The 16,490-nt window shown below is 38.1% G+C and overlaps 2 protein-coding genes across 11 annotated transcripts in view; both read right to left on the bottom strand.

Moving 5' to 3' along the window:
• Positions 1 to 11,044, bottom strand: part of LOC124404321 (trinucleotide repeat-containing gene 6C protein) — a 44,573-nt gene extending 33,529 nt beyond the window's left edge. For 6 of the 10 annotated variants that reach the window (XR_006928995.1, XM_046878362.1, XM_046878356.1 and 3 more), the window contains exons 1-5: positions 10,908 to 11,044; positions 3,707 to 3,756; positions 3,424 to 3,536; positions 3,125 to 3,302; positions 211 to 2,640 (exon numbers count right to left, since the gene is read on the bottom strand). Coding sequence is in view for 8 of the 10 variants with exons in the window: in XM_046878362.1 (XP_046734318.1) it covers positions 211 to 2,640; positions 3,125 to 3,302; positions 3,424 to 3,492 (2,677 nt within the window). In the remaining 2 variants the exon portion in view is untranslated. Of the gene's footprint in view, positions 1 to 210; positions 2,641 to 3,124; positions 3,303 to 3,423; positions 3,537 to 3,706; positions 3,757 to 4,391; positions 4,671 to 4,766; positions 4,789 to 10,907 lie in introns of those variants that run through there. The other 4 variants (XR_006928996.1, XM_046878359.1, XM_046878358.1 and 1 more) reach the window with 3 other exon arrangements.
• A 4,397-nt stretch (positions 11,045 to 15,441) lies between these two features.
• Positions 15,442 to 16,490, bottom strand: LOC124404375. The gene is made up of 4 exons (XM_046878460.1): positions 16,410 to 16,490; positions 16,085 to 16,174; positions 15,750 to 15,815; positions 15,442 to 15,671 (listed from the first exon to the last, which is right to left on the bottom strand). Exons 1-4 carry the CDS (start codon positions 16,468 to 16,470, stop codon positions 15,451 to 15,453), a joined length of 438 nt encoding a protein of 145 aa, XP_046734416.1. The 5' UTR covers positions 16,471 to 16,490; the 3' UTR covers positions 15,442 to 15,450.

Genomic DNA, 16,490 nt, shown 5'->3' with positions numbered 1-16,490 from the left:
GATTTGTTTCAAATCAGTATATCAAATCGCAGACTGATGTTAATTGCAAATATTTAGGGTTTCTCATTGTCGAATATGAAAGATATCCGTAGATAACAGCTAATAATAAAAGAGAAAAGAAACTTGTGACAAAATCAAACACTGTATCAGGAAGAAGTAAAATTTTTCAAAAATGTCAAAAAAATAATAACGCGATACTTGATGTCTTACCCTCACCTGGGATGTTCTGGCTACTAGGCGGTCCTTGATTCTGATTCTGATTGGGATTTGCGGTGACTGGTCGATTCACATTATTGCCACCCCAGTTATTCGGTGGTCCAGTGCCTACCGGTGGATTTCCCGGTGTTCCACCCCAGCCGGATTGAGTGGCATTATTGTTGTTAGGCGCCGCAGGTGGTGCTGTTCCCCAGCTAGCGGCAGTTCCAGTGTTCAGCGAACTTTCTCCGCCCCCAGCCAAGCCTGAGATTATCGGTATTCCCCATCTTTTCTTGTATCCCAGTGAAGATTGATACATTTCGTTGCAAGAATTTGGACGATTGAACATACTTTGCAGAGCTTTTCTTAATTGTTCACAGAGAATTTCACTTTGTGCCGAGTCGCTTTTGTAAGCTTTTTGATAGCTAGAGAGCAGGTCACGCACGTTTGCAAACAAGTCTATCGGTTTTTGGATATCTGAGGTCGGGCTGTTGGTGTTGAACAGTTCGCCGTTATCGTTGCAATCATCATTGTTACGGTCAGCACAGCCATCATGGAATGATGTCATCTGGTAATATTTTGCAGATTGTAAGATATTCTTGGGTGTGATATCGTCGTGGTGGTCGTCGTTGTCATCATCATCATCTTCATTATCGTTATCATATTCATCGTTCTTCAATGGGTTTGAAAAACCAATGTCGTTTTCGTAAGATTCCTCGTTAAGGGAGACGAAGTCATTATCATTTTGGTCATGGTCTGATGAATTTCTGTTACTTGTAGTTGATTCCTGGTCATATGTAAGGTAACTTGATTTCAACAGTACAGTTTTATAATCAACTTTTGAGTGTTTCTCCACTTGAGAGGCAGGTACAGTGTTAGTTTGGGATGCGACGGTGGCTGGTTGGCATTTAAGCGTCATCGTAGGCTCGCAGGTAGTCAGTGTAGGAATGTTAACAGCCGACAGAACGTGCATTTTTTCGTCAGATTTGTTGAGTCGAGTAGCGTGAGACGTTTCAGACTTATCACTAAACCTAACACTTAGCGTAGACTTAGATACAGACTTAAGGTTAAAGTTAAACTTATCGTCGATCTTAGCAGACACTTGATAATTATCATCCTTAAAGCTAGCGTGTAGAGGCTTGTTAGACTTATTGTTATCCTGAAATGAAAGAGCACCAACAGTAAACATTGTTGCTTGGGTATAGCTAATACCATCATTTTGAAACCCTAGCCTATAATTAGTAGTCATAGTACAACTAGTCTTGTAGCACACAGCGACGTTAACAATGTCTTCGATAACATCTGGATTATTGTTATTAATATTCATTTCTTCTCCAATAATAATATTGTTGTTATTATTATTGTTATTATTACTACCGTTGTTAACATAAACCTTACATTCTATCATTAATGGAACACATATGCGTTGCATCAGCTCGTTCACAGTAGCGTGTCGAGAAGGTTGAACTTTCGTAAGATTTTCTTCGGTCAAAGATCGCAGCAGAGAGGTGGATTCGTTTGTCGTAACGATAAGCGAATTGGAAGAACAGATGTCGAAATTCCGAGCTTGTGCGAGGGACAACAACTCTAATGTATCGATATTGTCAAAATGCAGTTTTAAGAGTTTTGTGACAAACTTTGGTCGATTGAACCAAATATCAGTTGTGTCAAGATCACTTTGAGAATCCTGGAAATGATGATCTTTGTAAGAGAGATGGCAATCTGAGTATAAGATCACAAGTTTAACATTTTGAAGATCATTTTGGGTCAATTTTCTGCACGCCCCATCATGCTTGGTAACAGGAGAGTACTTAACAGCTAGTAATTTCACACTTTCCCATCGGCTTGAAGAATTATTTTTGAATCGAAAATTTTCGAGAGCTGTGCCTTCTCCGACACCGCCGCTTTCGGAGCGCAGATAGTAGTCTCCGTCGCGGGTTGAGCTGAGCAATATCACAGATTTGGAGTAATTATTATTACTTACGAAACTAAGATTAGCCTTAAGGTTATTGTTTTCGCCCTTATCAAGGCGGGACCCTAGTAAGGAGTAATTCTCGACAACGGACGATTCGTGCGACAGCCACGGGGGGCAATCAGACTTGGGTATCCTAACTAGGCTAGGCTCCCCCGCAGATTCACGTACTTCGCCCCTTGTCACCTTTAAATTTAGACTTAGTTGTAGTACCCTAATGCTTAGATCACTAAAGCTATCCTTATTATCACTTAAGAGCTTAGAAATAGACTTAGAGTTATCGGCGGAGCTTCCCAGCTGCCCAGGCGAACCCGGTTTGTTTTGCTTTCTGTATTTGTGATGATTATGTTCTGCATTGTTGTGGTTATTTATTTTATTATTATCGTAGATTAGAAAGTGATTTGTTGGATTTTTTGTGATTGCTGACGCCACTGACTGGCAGGCCTTGCCTTTAGCCGCTGAGCCAAGCTCACCTGGAATTTTAGAAAAACAAAAAGATTCTATATATCTTCGCTGAAAATATCTACTTACTTAAAGGTAAAAACACTTCTTCACCACCGATCAATTAACCCCCAATAACCAAGGATGCTGCTATTTTCATATTATAAAACTCTCTTGACTTTTCCCTGTTTAACAGGATTACAATTTTTCAGGTACACTCTATTTCGTCCCGATATATAATGATAAAATAAACTGTTGATCTACAAAACATTTGACCTGATCAAATTTGTCTTTTCAAATATTAAAATAAGCAACGGGCTAGCTAGAGTTATTTGTTCACTACCTAACAAACCCTCCCCTTCATCCTATAGTAAAGACCAAGACTTTTCTATTAATCCGCCATTCGAATGTACGATTAATTCATGTCGAAATACAGTGAAGTAAAACGATAATAATTATTGAAGGAGCAAATGAATACTTGTGATTCGGAGAAAATTGTGAGAAAAAATTACTTACCAGATTGGCGTGGCAGGACGGTTAAGAAGTCATTGGTGGTGGTAGCGACGGGGTGGCTGGTAGGTCGTGCCATAGTACTGTTGTTTGTGGATTCGATATCACAGGACCTAACGCTATCTGGTCTTTTCCCCTCCTCCACCCCACTCGGACAACTTGCCATTAATAATACTACATCCCCCTGTAAACAATGAAGGCGAAAAATTTAATTGTGAATTTCATATTTCAATACAGAATCAATACCAAGTCCAGATGAAAATCAGAAGTTTTTACATTTCGCACAAGTCGTGTGGTAAGCTTACCTTGGAATTTTGTACGAAGGCATTTGTTTCAGTAGAAATCTCATGTGAACTAGAATTGTGTGGAAACATTGGGCTCAGTTCTTCTTTGGCAGGCAATGCATAGAAACCAAGATCTGTATAAGTGAGAAGAAAAAAAATCTCGTTTAAATTCTGTGCCGAATAGTTGGTTCCTCGCGTAACAATGTAACGGCGACAATTTTTCTAAGATTGACAAGCAATCGTGCCCATTGTCGGTATAATTATGTCTTAAGCCATATCGATATTTTCGAAACAATATTCTCACCTCGTAGACTATCACTATCAGTGCGCTCCTAGCTCCATGCCAGTAGAGATCTGTAACGACAAGATAAAACAGCATGTTAAGTCTATCGAGCGATGAAACTGAGAGTCGACAAAGAGTTTTGTTAACCGTGTAGTAAAAGCTCGATTTTAAATAAAAATAAAAATTCTGTATTATCGTTGCAATGATTTGTATATCCTAAATTTGTTGAAGAAACCTATTCGCCAAAACTAGGCAATTAAATTATCAGCGTATAATCGGAAAGTTCGAAACGACGATATTTCTTCTAAAACGGTAATAATTGAAGTTGGTACGAATGATTGTTGCAGTGAGTAAAATCGAGCAAGGCAATAATAACGAGGCAAGTTGAAAACCGAGAATCAGCGTTAGGCATTTCCCTACAAGGTTTACTCGGCGCGAATCGTATATACCAGACACAGCAAAGGTTAGATAACAATTTGAGAGCGTAGAAAAACAACATTCGATGACGTACGCCCAGGTAGAGTGTATTTGAGGAGGACGTCGCTGGGTGCGCGGTTGTTGTAAGGGCTCGGCATTTATCATCGCAAGCAACGTTATTGACTATTAAACATACATATTATTTTATCTTCAATTTTCCAACGATTAATACCGAAACACGTAACGAATAATTTATTAACAGCCACGGTTAAGCGGCAGCGTCACTTACTGTAGGTACACTTTGTCGTTCGGGCCCGAGGAACAGAAAGTTTTTGGAGCTATCTCGCTAGTGCGGAATAGCGGCGTACTCGCAAAGAGTGCTGCGAGCTATTCCCGCGACCGAACCTCTTCCCTCCAACAGGCACTAATCGCTACAATCGCTACCACATCCACAGACAACACGGATTCACTACCAACTCTCGGCATATCGCGGCGACGGCAACGTTGTTACTCCGCAACTAAAAGAAGCACATTATTCTTCTCTTCTTCGCGTAGTTTTCTAAAACGATGTATATTTATCCTCTCACTTCTTTTCCCATCTATCGCAACGTCGCGCATTAAAAATACTTTTATTTTATTCCTTTTTGTATTTTTTTTTCCTTACTTTTCTCATTCTCTCACACCTCCTTGTACACTTGTTTTCTTATTATACTCTCCGTTCGTTTGGTGGTTGGTTTTCTATCTCTATCTCTCGCTGTTTATCTCTCTCACTCACTCTCTTTCTCTCTCTCTCTCTCTCTCTCTACCTCTGATTTTTCTTTACATTTTATTACTTAACAATGATAATACTGCCCGTACATTTGTGATGATTGTTATTATCGTACGTAAATACACGGTTAGAAATTATTACAGAGTTTAGATATTACACGTAAGATTGCAGTTTTGTTTATTTGTCGATGATGATAATATCTTGTTAATCATCGTCAGTTCTGTCTTTATTTTATTTTATTTTATTTCGACTTTATTGTGGGTTAGAGAGAGATCAGAAATTATTGATCTGCCAGATACGTGGCGAGCAGAAACTAGTCGGGCGAACGCCGTTCCCTGTGGCGCGCGTCTCCCCTTCTACTTTGACATCGTTGTCTCCCTCTCTCTCTTCAACGCATCGTTCGCCGATACATCGCCCCCTCTCTCTCTAGCGCTCCCTCGTTCCGTCTCTCTCGCGCTCCCTCGACCGCCCTCCCTTCTTCACGCAGTCGTTCTATCTCTCTTTTTCTCCAACTCCATAGGTCGCGGGCGGGGCTATTTTAGTTCCTTGTCTCTTATACGGACGTCCCCAGAAACGCGCAGTCGGAAGATTCACAGGTTTTATAATGCTCGATTGGCGAAACGATAAACGCAACAGCAATTCTTGCATATGTATATGTCTATATATTATATATAGCTTATATAGTATATACGTATACAGCTAATTTTAATGGCGAATCTTTTGTCGTTGACGAACACAGGCGCAAACGCAGGCAAAATCCATCTCTAAACGTCGATGGTAATGATTCGTCGTTGCTACTTCTACACGGAGAAAAAGAGCGAAAGAGATAGAGAGAGAGAGAGAGAAGTCAGAAGCAAATGGGGGGAGGGGGGAGGAAGAAAAAACGCGCGCGCAGCGGCACAACATATCGGTGAACTACGTAGGTACGCGTTCGTTTCAACTTGTTAGGTTCGAACAATATTCTAATACTTTCTATCTTGTCGATCGAAATAGGACAAAAGGTTGCATAATACGCGTCAAAATGGCCGAATTCTAACCTCAACAGTACTTATCAGTTGAAACCGGCGGATACCACCGGTGCTGATATAACAGGGAGATAATCGAGCGTGTAATCTAATTTTACACACGCCACATCATTTTCAACCGCAAGTTTAATATCGCTAACAAAGATTTATTCATCCAAGTTACGGGGACAAAAATATCAATCCTACATCGTGGATATATGTATCACGGGTTTAGGTACAATATGTGTATAATACAGGTACACGTGCATACATGCATGCAGTGAAAGCGATATAAATTGACTTTGAAAGGATTCCAAATGGGTCAATTTCGACGCGGCTGACAGCCCCTTTGATACTTCAGAAGCAACAAAGTATCTCCCATAATTCACAATTCTAAACGATCGTCATTCTATTGTTGCTACCATTTCACTGTTATTGCTATTAAAATTCAAATTCAATTGTTTAAAACGTGAGAATAGCGACGCGTTCGATTTCCATCCGAGTTCTCCTCGAGTTTTCGAAACGCGCGCGCGCGCGCCACGTTCTCTCAATCTCAATGGTTGTGCGTAGTTCATGTTCGAAGACTTCCTCACTGCGCTGCAGCGAGCGGCAAGCGGCACTCACCGCATATCTAGATGGCTGTGAAAAAATTTGTCATCTAGAGAATCTAGATCCGCGACGCCTACACTTCGAGACAAGATATAAGTATACACATCTCAGCATCTCGTACGGACAAACACACATATAGAGATATAGAAACACATCCGTGTATACGTTCCAGAGCATAGAAATACCTACGTAGGTACACCGAGTCGTTACAAAAGCATTACACATATGTATAGTGAGGAGGTAAAAATCGAGCGTTAAATATATGTAATTACACACCAAAGTTGCATGCGTGCCAAGCCATGCATACGTGTATCCGTGCATAATTCTCGTTACGTCCGTATATATACATATGAACAAATAACGCACGCATGCATAGAGTGACTACAGGCGTAGAAACATGTTCCAGTGTACGTAATACGTATGTATGTACATACATACGTATTTATGTATATTCGTAAATACAGTTTCACGCTATATATACCGAGTAGCTTGGCAACAAGCAGTTGCCGCACGGGGCAAGGTCGCCCCCCCCCCTCCCGGCGCCCTGCCGCCCTCTCCTTTCGGCCCGACGAGCGAACACATTCCCCTCCCGCCCCTGTGGCGCAGCTATTTTATCCCGAGCAATATTTATTACAACACCGTGTAGATATCTATAGCAAAACGATGTGTTATATATACATAGTCGAGATCGTAGATACCATTCGGTGAAAGAAAGAGGGATGCACCGGAGATAAATAATGAACAAGTGGAAAAAAAAGCCCCCCAAAAAAAAAAAATCTACAAACTTAGAGAAACGTGGGAGTTTTTTTGTTTCAACAGCAGTTGGATTCGAGATAGTAAAATTTTAATTACAGATGTAGTTCGCAGAAAAACGTAGCGGAAAATATTTGGAAAACTTTGGCGGGGGGGGGGGGGGGGGGGCAGCGGCGCGGGAAATACGAACATAAATAAGACGAAGTAGACGGAGAGGCAGACGATGTGATGAAATTCTGGGCATCTGCTAAATTCGTAATGTTTCTAAACTTTGACGATGAGAAATAAAAATAAAAATAAAAATGTATAACTTGTACATACATACATAGATGTATCGCGTTTTTTGAAAAATTATTATGTATGTACTATCGTTGCCTGCTGCGCTTTGAACTACTATTTCATATGCTAAGCTCGTGTTTGTGGCTGTCGTGGTTATTATTTTTCCTTCTATTTATATCAAATTTATTTTCTTCTCTTTCTTTTTTTTTTCTCTCTCTCTCTCTCCTCTCATTGGACTACTAACCGTTTCGGATAAAAAGTCAGAGAACGTAACGTTGAATAAGGAACACGTTATCCGATCGATCGAGCAAGGATGAAGCGTCCAGTGGCTGGTTTTTACTATTACATATATAAGAGGGAACTCTGGTGAGTTAGTTATTCCCTTTATATTATATGTTTACGTTACATGCCCACAAAGGAACAATCGTTAATTTCATAATGTTGGTATTATATATATATGTAATATCTAGATAAAGAATCGGCCAAGAAAATTAACGGCTTGAATCATCTAGTGGTAATAATTTCTGCCTGCCTGTTTCCGTACAAAGTATTATAACAGCAACAACGACGACGAAGAAGGCGGGTCAAAGTGGGGGTTTCGCGGGTTCTCTTACGAATTCGATCGACAGTTTGTTAGATCTCCTCGTCGACGAGTCACCACTAAAAATACAGATTTTTTTAAGACACGGAGTCACCGACATGGATAATTTATTAGAAATTAAAGACCTGTCTCATATTACTATTGTAAAATGCGATACGAAATAAACTCGGCATTCAATATTATTCGATAATGTATTTATTAATTTATTATTATCATTATTATTATTATTTTTTTTTTAATACACTTGAGTGAATACTTTAAGAGTGACGCGGAAGTGGTTGATCTTTTTTCTTTCTTTTTCCTTCCGAACACCGTTTTTCCTCTAATAGAATTTAGCTCCAGTATTATCAACGAATTTTTCTAATCACCGATTACCGTGATCTGATTCGAAGTGTAGAAAATTTTTTTATCTTTATTTATATCTTAATGAATTTATACACAAGTATGTAATTCTCGAACTATGAAAGAGATTTCTTAAATACGTTGCATTTTAAAGTACAAGTATATAAGGTTTATTTACGGAGAAAATAAAGGTCGAAAAAAGAAATTAGGAGAAACTGCATATAGGCGGGAGGGAATCGCGTATATTTTTAAATACTGTTACAAGTATTTCATTACGTATATAAGTTGTTGGCGGGGCCGTTGCTCTCTGACTCCTACTCTGATCCCCCTGCCATACAAAACTTTCATTAGCCATTCGGTTTTGTTTAAACCATACATTATAAGCTTGAAACGAAACCCTGAACGAAAATGTGTACCCTGACTTGTAACAATTCTGCGCAATTCTGCCAATCTAATCCGCAGCGTGAAATGAAGTTGACGAAACGAAAAACAAAACAAACAAGAACAAAAATAATTAAATAAAAAAACAACAAACGCTAATTTGGAAAAAAAGAAACGCATGCTACACAACATTCCAGACACTGCCATCAAGAATACCTTTGCATAAGTACAAAAATTGCGCATCAACTGCAAAGTAAAGTGTATTAATTAAACTTTCATGCCGAATCGATTCCGCGGGAACATTGTACATACAATTCTTCAAGTATATAAACTTAACAGTTAATAATTGTGTGTATACCGTGTAACTACTAGGTGTTTAATTATTGAAGAGAAAATAAAACAAACGCGACAGAAATCTCTGCTTTGTTTATTCAATATTCCGGAAGAAATGTAATATAATAATAATAATAACAATAGTAATGATATAAATAATCATCCGGTATAAAATTTTACTATAACAATTAGCATCTGCTGACCTCTTTCATTCTGACCCAGTTATCAGTTGGCTAAAATAATGAACGTAATTCGATTATATAGTTTCTTTACCGAACGGTTGTCACTACTGTGCAGTAGTAGTATAAGAATAAGCAGCACGATCACGGTACAATGACATGTGAATATGATGAATAGATTAGATAAAGAGACAAGCACAGTAGATTTCGTTGCTACCATCAACGGCGTCCCTCCATGCATATGTATACATACGTATGTACGTATGCATATACCTATGCATGTACCCTGAGTATCTCTCTACTGGTTGAACACGAAGCGCTCTTCGTAACTGCGTAACTGCTGCAGCGTATGGGTGGTAAAAAAATTAATGATTAAATAATACGTGATACAAGTGATTACGCGATTATGTTCTATAATAAGTTTTTTTTTTTCTTTTTATCAGAGATATAAACATGGCGTACGTCGGATCGAGAAAACCTTAATTGATTGAACGGCGATGCCTTTTTGGGGAGCAGAGACAGAGGTACAGATTTCATGAATGTAGGAATCACGAAGTCGTGTGTGATACGACCGCAAAGTCGGATTTCTGCTCTGAATCATCCTCTTACCTTAAATTAAGCAGTAGGTAAAGTAAGTATCGCGTGTCTCGTTACGCGCGCGGATAAGAAGCACAATACTTTACTGCAGATAAGCGGCTTTGGAATCGGAATTTGACGAACCGGTCATCGCTCGGCGAGGAGTATGATTAACCGATAATATTTATCGGTATTAATTGTACAAGTTAATAATAACAGAGTCAAAAGCTCGAAGGTTCAGTAGCGATTCGTATGAGAATTGTAAGGCAATCAATATATTGCAGGCATGTATACGACGAAAAAAAAAAAAGAACAACTCGTCCCTTCTAAAAGATATAATATACCTTACGTACATACATAGAGACTTTTGTCGAGTCAATCTTTTCGCGAATAGGTGATAAGGAAATTTGCGTAAATCTGAATTAATGGCAGAGGTGTACAGTGCAGCCTGGTTCGTTCTCGCACTATGAGATTTTCAACGCCATACGCTCGGTCACATCATTCTTGCCTTCTTCCTACTGGTAGTCGCCAAGTATTCACGGATATACATACAATACACATTCATATTCATATTCACGTAGCGGTAGCATCAGTGTAGCAAACCACTCGCGCTCCGCGCAGAAAACCGAGCTGCTCACGTATAAATCCGTCTCATATGCATGTGGGTATGCCTGCCTAGCTATTTATCTATCTATCTATCTATCTACCTATTATCTATCTATCTGTCGCGTATGTATGCAGGACCTATGTGTACCATGTAAATGCATACATAGGTATATGCAGATGAATACGAAAGGGGGTATATAGCTGCGTGCAAGTGTACCGCGACATACATATACATGTGTATGTATACCTATATCTATACCTATGGGTACGTGTTGAAAGAGAATAGATATATAGGTTATATTTATATTTTTTTACTAAGGCTCAAATATCTCCGACTCGAAGGGTTACATCGGGTGCGTAATTCAGATCTTACCTACGGCAATGTGTTCACTGGCGTTCACGGTCGAGAAAAGTATCACTATCACACGGAAATCTTCACTTTTCACACGCTCAATAACACATTACGTACAGCCACGAAATCTTATTGGAAATGAGCCTCCATTGCTCTGCACGGAGTTTCGAAAGGTTACCGTTACGCGACGCCACGACCTCGCTGAGAGACCGGAGCTCGAACAATCATTGAGCAGGTAGCATGTAGATACACTTGTCCTTTCATTTTACCGTTTCAAAATTTGTCCAATTTCATGTGCGTTCACAAATTTCAGGACGGGTGCGATTTTTAGATTTTGGACATATTCTGAAATGTCTGCCAGCCGTCAGCACGTTGTTGGTATCTTGTGTTGTAATATTTAGCTTTGAAAACATATGTTTTGCGTGCTTCTCTGGGATCGAGGAATCCGATTATGACCATAGAATGTTATATTTTGCGCGCGTTCATTACACACACTTTTCAACCCTCGAAGTTGACGAATGTTTCGTCGTTTTGTCAAATGACGTTATAGAACAAAACTGTATCGTTTTCTTTTTTCGGGATTCATTTTTCTGCTCAAAAACACTGAAAAATACTACTTTTGAGTTCGAATACCCAATTTAAAGAATTACAGAAATAAGGAATTAAAAAATTAAAACAATTGTAGTTAGGCACTAGCCCCAGAAGTTTTTGCAGTCATCTAACTTATACTCGCAGCTCCTCGTTGAACTGTCAAGTGTATTGGAATTTTATTACCCGTATGTTCCAAAAACAAAAGATTTCAAAAGGTTTCGGGTATTTTATGGCATCTTTGCGATCCTTCTGGGATGGAATGAAAATTGCAATCAACTTACTAAATATAACCTATCTACAGTTGCACATTTTGGGAATATTTAAAGGAAAACGATATGAGTCAGTAAGTATTAAGTTATGTTACATACATACATAGGGTCTTTATATCAATTTTCACCTGTCACAATGTAAAGTACATATTTCCCAGAACAGAACTGAGTGCTACATTATTCTGTATGCCTGCAGCTACATTGAGTATATGTGCGTGTAAAAATTATGTGTAAAAACACCCAGCAATCAGATAATGCATTATAGTTTAGGCGAGGCATAATTATTATGTGATGCACCAAGAATTCGGTCCTATTCACCACGAACTTCACATCATCGATTCGATTCATTTTTATGGCATGTTAATAATCAATTTTCATCGAAAATAATCAGTTTCTTATTGTCATAATTTTTCTGCCGATTGTGAAATATCGGCCTTAGTCTGTAATTCGTAGAAGTATAGTTGCCGATTATAACGGTACAGTGTAAGCCCACTTTAACCTAGCTGCCAATAACACCACGCCTGCCAAAGGCAGCTATTTGTGAACAAAAGATTTCCTCTTTGTGGTGGGGGAAAAAGGGAGACCGCGTACAGGTACGCGTTCAAGTACCTGGGCATGAAAGAAGTATACACGAGAACCTTCGACAATCTATATACTTACATTTTACAAATATTATTATTTTTTTTTTAAATCGCAGCGTATTTTTGATGTCTCACCTACGGAGTACTGGCACAAAATAGGATAATACAGGTCGTAGAAGCATGCGAAACAGTAATCATCACTGCATGTAGTACATACATATATGTAATGAATGCAGAATTCATAATTCATTCATGGAATAATACTAAGTAAATGTAAATATAACATTTAAAATAATTGACATTAAACAAGAATAACTCATTATTGTATATTGTCGTGGAAAGTCGATCTATCTAAGTCTACGGGAGGACAACGGCAGCTCATAAAAATTGTAAGGCGGGTCACGTCGCTTAGGCGCCGAATTGTCGGCTAAAGGTTTAAACTCGGTCCGGCTGCACCTGGGCAAGGTTTTCTGCAGTTTTTCTTATCCCTCCTGCGAATGCTGGTATTTCTATTGACCATTTTGAGACGGTTGCAGCCGCATAATGATGGTCACTAATCTGTCCCTTCCTTTGTCCCGCACAAGTCACCGGTAAACTTTTGGAAACATACTCTGCCGGATATGAAGGAAAATGGTGGTAATTATTGTAATTATTATTATTGTTATTATTATAGTGCATTATACTCTTTTCGCCTATGCTGGCAATGGGAAGCGAGATGGAAAGATTAATAACCTTGTTAATGGCAATCTAGAATTCGGTCGTCATATGCTCTAAATACTATCAATATCTTTGGTCCAGATTATTAATGTTATTTTTTTCTTACTATAATCACAATGACTATGGTACGATTGCAAATGATAATTGCAATTTAAAAAATTACCGCTAGATTATAGATGTTTTATAATTATAACAGTGATTACAGTCATTGCAAAATGACTATAGTAAGGGGTGACACAATGATTGCTTTACTGGCTAACTCCTTGCTTGAGCTAAATTGAATTGTTTTGTATACAACGTTACAAACAGTTTTTCCTACACTTGCACTCTCGTATTTCTTGGATTGTCTTTCTACAAGATTATGGGACAAGTCCAATTATTTTGTCCCTAATATTCTCGTTTTTTTTTTAGTAAGAAGTCCTACATTTCTCATGAAATTGTTTTCCATTGTATTGTCTATAAAAGTTGTGTGATTTATAGACTGACTCGGAATACTTCGCATTTTTAGAATTGTTTACGATGGAAGCATAAACTTAAAAATAAATAATTAAAAACTGCAATTTTTCACTACCGTCATTTTGATGTCTAGTGTAAATTTCAGATTTTTTCATCCAGCCGTATCTGAGATCATCGAAGAAGAAGTATAAACAACATGATCGTTTCAGATTTATGCTATTTTTTTCTCACCACATCACCAAGATCTTTCACAATATTTAGGTAATTAAATTATGCCAAATTTTTAGGTGTATTTTATTACATGTTTTAAGTTATTCGTTCGTTATTCTACGTGATATTTTTTTCTAGCGTTTTGATGAAAGTCTGGTACTTTCAGCGAAGCCTAAATTCTTGTCTTTCACAGGGCATCCACCCGTGTAATCGGTTCTTTGAACAGTGATAATCGTTCCAGTTTTCTTATTCAAAACATGCGACATGTGCATAACAGCCCTTTTTCCGCTGCAGGGATCTTCCTCGATTATTTTTGTGTTGTATTGCTTAATGTCTGGCGATATCTCTGCGGATTAAATGAACATTTATTAGCAAAGCCGAATACTTCTCCTCACTCATCAGTCTTGCACCTGTAGATTTATTGGACTTTGTTAAGAAGCCAGTGACTTGGATCCTATTAGTCATATCAATTATAATATACACAAAATTTGTTACATCACCTTTTTCCACCGTTTCCATAAGTGGTCGTGACGTTACTTTCGATGTATCCAGCGTAGTATCGTGAGGTATCCCAAAAATCTTCCCTCTGGAGGTGGTTGATAGAGATGTCATATTCATCACTAAACAGTATTATTAAGTCAAATTTACTCTCCAAATGATTTACTTAGCGAAACGTAAAACAAAGTTAGAGTATAAGAAACTATCTCGACGTACGATAGTCCTCCACGTTCACTTCCAAGTCGTCATCGTTTACGTCACAGGCAGACATTGTGGCTAAAATTGAAGAATACAGAACAAATATCTCGATAGGGTTCATACTCAGAGTATAAGAAGAATTTCTGAAAACTAGACCGAAAATTGAATTGAAAAATACCTTCCCTTTGTGGGGCGATTGTGGCGGCTGTAACAGAAATCATTGTTCATATTGGTTTCAAATTTTCTGAACGCAGGATCAGAGTTGGGAAGAGAAATAGAAAGTACCTTAAATCTTTGTCTGGTTATACCCGATGCAAAACCCACCAGCTATATTGCAATTGCAAGCAAATAAATTCTCATGTCTTTGAAATTTCAATAGTCAATTTCTGACAGTCACATTCGCCACCTTCGCATCATCCTCTGATGCAATCACAACCAAACGATCTCCTATTCATTTTTATACCGAGTTGAGATCATATTCAAAAATCCACAATTAATTGCTGTGTAATTCTATCCCTTTCATTTACCGTGCTTTTTCCCCTGACTTCCGCAGCAGGATTTCTTCATTCTTGGTTTTAATATCTTGGTGACTGGTTTTTTTATTTTTTTATTTTTTGATGTTAAATCTGCAATACCAAACTGCATTAGAGCCTCACAATAATTTTGAGCGATAATCTAAACGCTGGAAAAGATTTTTTATAAATTTTGAATTTGGTTAATTTAGAATTTGGAGACAAAAATTTGTTTCATCAATATCAAGCTTTTGAACACGACTTCTGTTTGCCTCATCTTTTTTTACCATTGCTATCTCAGTTTCTATGTAAATTTGTACTTTCAATTCCGCCGCTGATCACCTAATCAAGCAACTAAATCAGTAATTATCGCTATAATATATATTGTAAATTGGTGATATAATCAATAAATATGGACAGACTTATTGTTAAACGGACAAATTCATGTGATTTATTATCATCGCGAAACGTTTCTTCTCATGGAGACATTCTGCTGTTGATATTTGGATATTTTTTAAACATTTTACAATTTTTAATTACACCCGCCTTCGTCGTCGTCATCCATATCAAGCCACCTCCTAGCAATGTCGATTCTGTGTCTTGCCCCGTTCGGTTTTTCATCAATTTTACGAACCAATTGCATTATTTGACATCCATCGTTGTCCCTGACGTCACTGGTGTGTCTCAATCTTCGTCCGAATTTCAAGCACTCTTCTAATGTTACGTTGAACATTTTAGACCCGTCAGGCATTTCTAAAAAATTTATTCTCATCATTTTCATGCTCCATTTGCTTGAAATAACACTCGAATCCTGAATAAAACAAGAATTACCAAACGCTTCTGCTCTAGTTGTCCTTTGATTTCTTTTCGGTGTACTTGTATACATTTTGTAACTGTCTATTGAATAAGAAAAACATTTTTCATTAGGTCTTGAATCACAAAAATACAAATCATCAGATATACTCGATCAAAAATCATATAGTCAACTGTATATAATTTTTTACCCAGTATAATTGATGATTCGTGCTTTTGTAATTTATTACGTGGTTTTTCTAGATATTTATCTCGAATTTACAAGATAAATCATGTAATAAATTTCATGTTGATTTCGGTCATAACATCTTATGATTTATCACATGCGAATATTTTCAGCAGGGATGGTTTACCGCTATTGTCTGCTCTTCCGTAGGCACGACCCGGAAAATGATAACCTTCCGCCAAGCTGTTTGGCCTGTTTCTCTCAGCACTGCCTTCGACTGAAACAAAGCAATTATGTAATTCTATACGATCTTACGTAACCGAAGTCGGGTGTTAAACACGGTTGCTGGGTTCTTATTCTACCATAAAGTAAGGCCTGACACTTGAAACCGACAATCTCTTTGCAGAGTCAGTGTTTTTATTCCTTGACTTGAAAAACTTCGATTACGATAAAAATTTGATTTGAATTCACTATCAATAAAAAGAATAGCGCAGTGCTGCACAATTACTTACGATACGACATGATGTCCGATTCGTATCCCTGTGTAGAATCGTGCATGTAGTCAGCCTCCATGCAGGAAAAATCATCTGGAA

The sequence above is a fragment of the Diprion similis genome, chromosome 3 (assembly GCF_021155765.1).
Source record: "Diprion similis isolate iyDipSimi1 chromosome 3, iyDipSimi1.1, whole genome shotgun sequence".
NCBI classification, from domain to species: domain Eukaryota; kingdom Metazoa; phylum Arthropoda; class Insecta; order Hymenoptera; family Diprionidae; genus Diprion; species Diprion similis.
Note: the sequence above shows the minus strand (reverse complement) of the source record. Positions and strands in the feature narration are given on the sequence as shown.

Excerpts from the sequence above, each read along its gene's own strand:
- LOC124404375 (XM_046878460.1), bottom strand. The coding sequence starts at position 16,470 with ATGGAGGCTGACTACATGCACGATTCTACACAGGGATACGAATCGGAC. Across the intron at positions 16,175-16,409 it reads ATCGGACATCATGTCGTATC|TCGAAGGCAGTGCTGAGAGA; the intron begins GTAAGTAATTGT and ends GCTTTGTTTCAG. Across the intron at positions 15,816-16,084 it reads CGGAAGAGCAGACAATAGCG|ACAGTTACAAAATGTATACA; the intron begins GTAAACCATCCC and ends CTTATTCAATAG.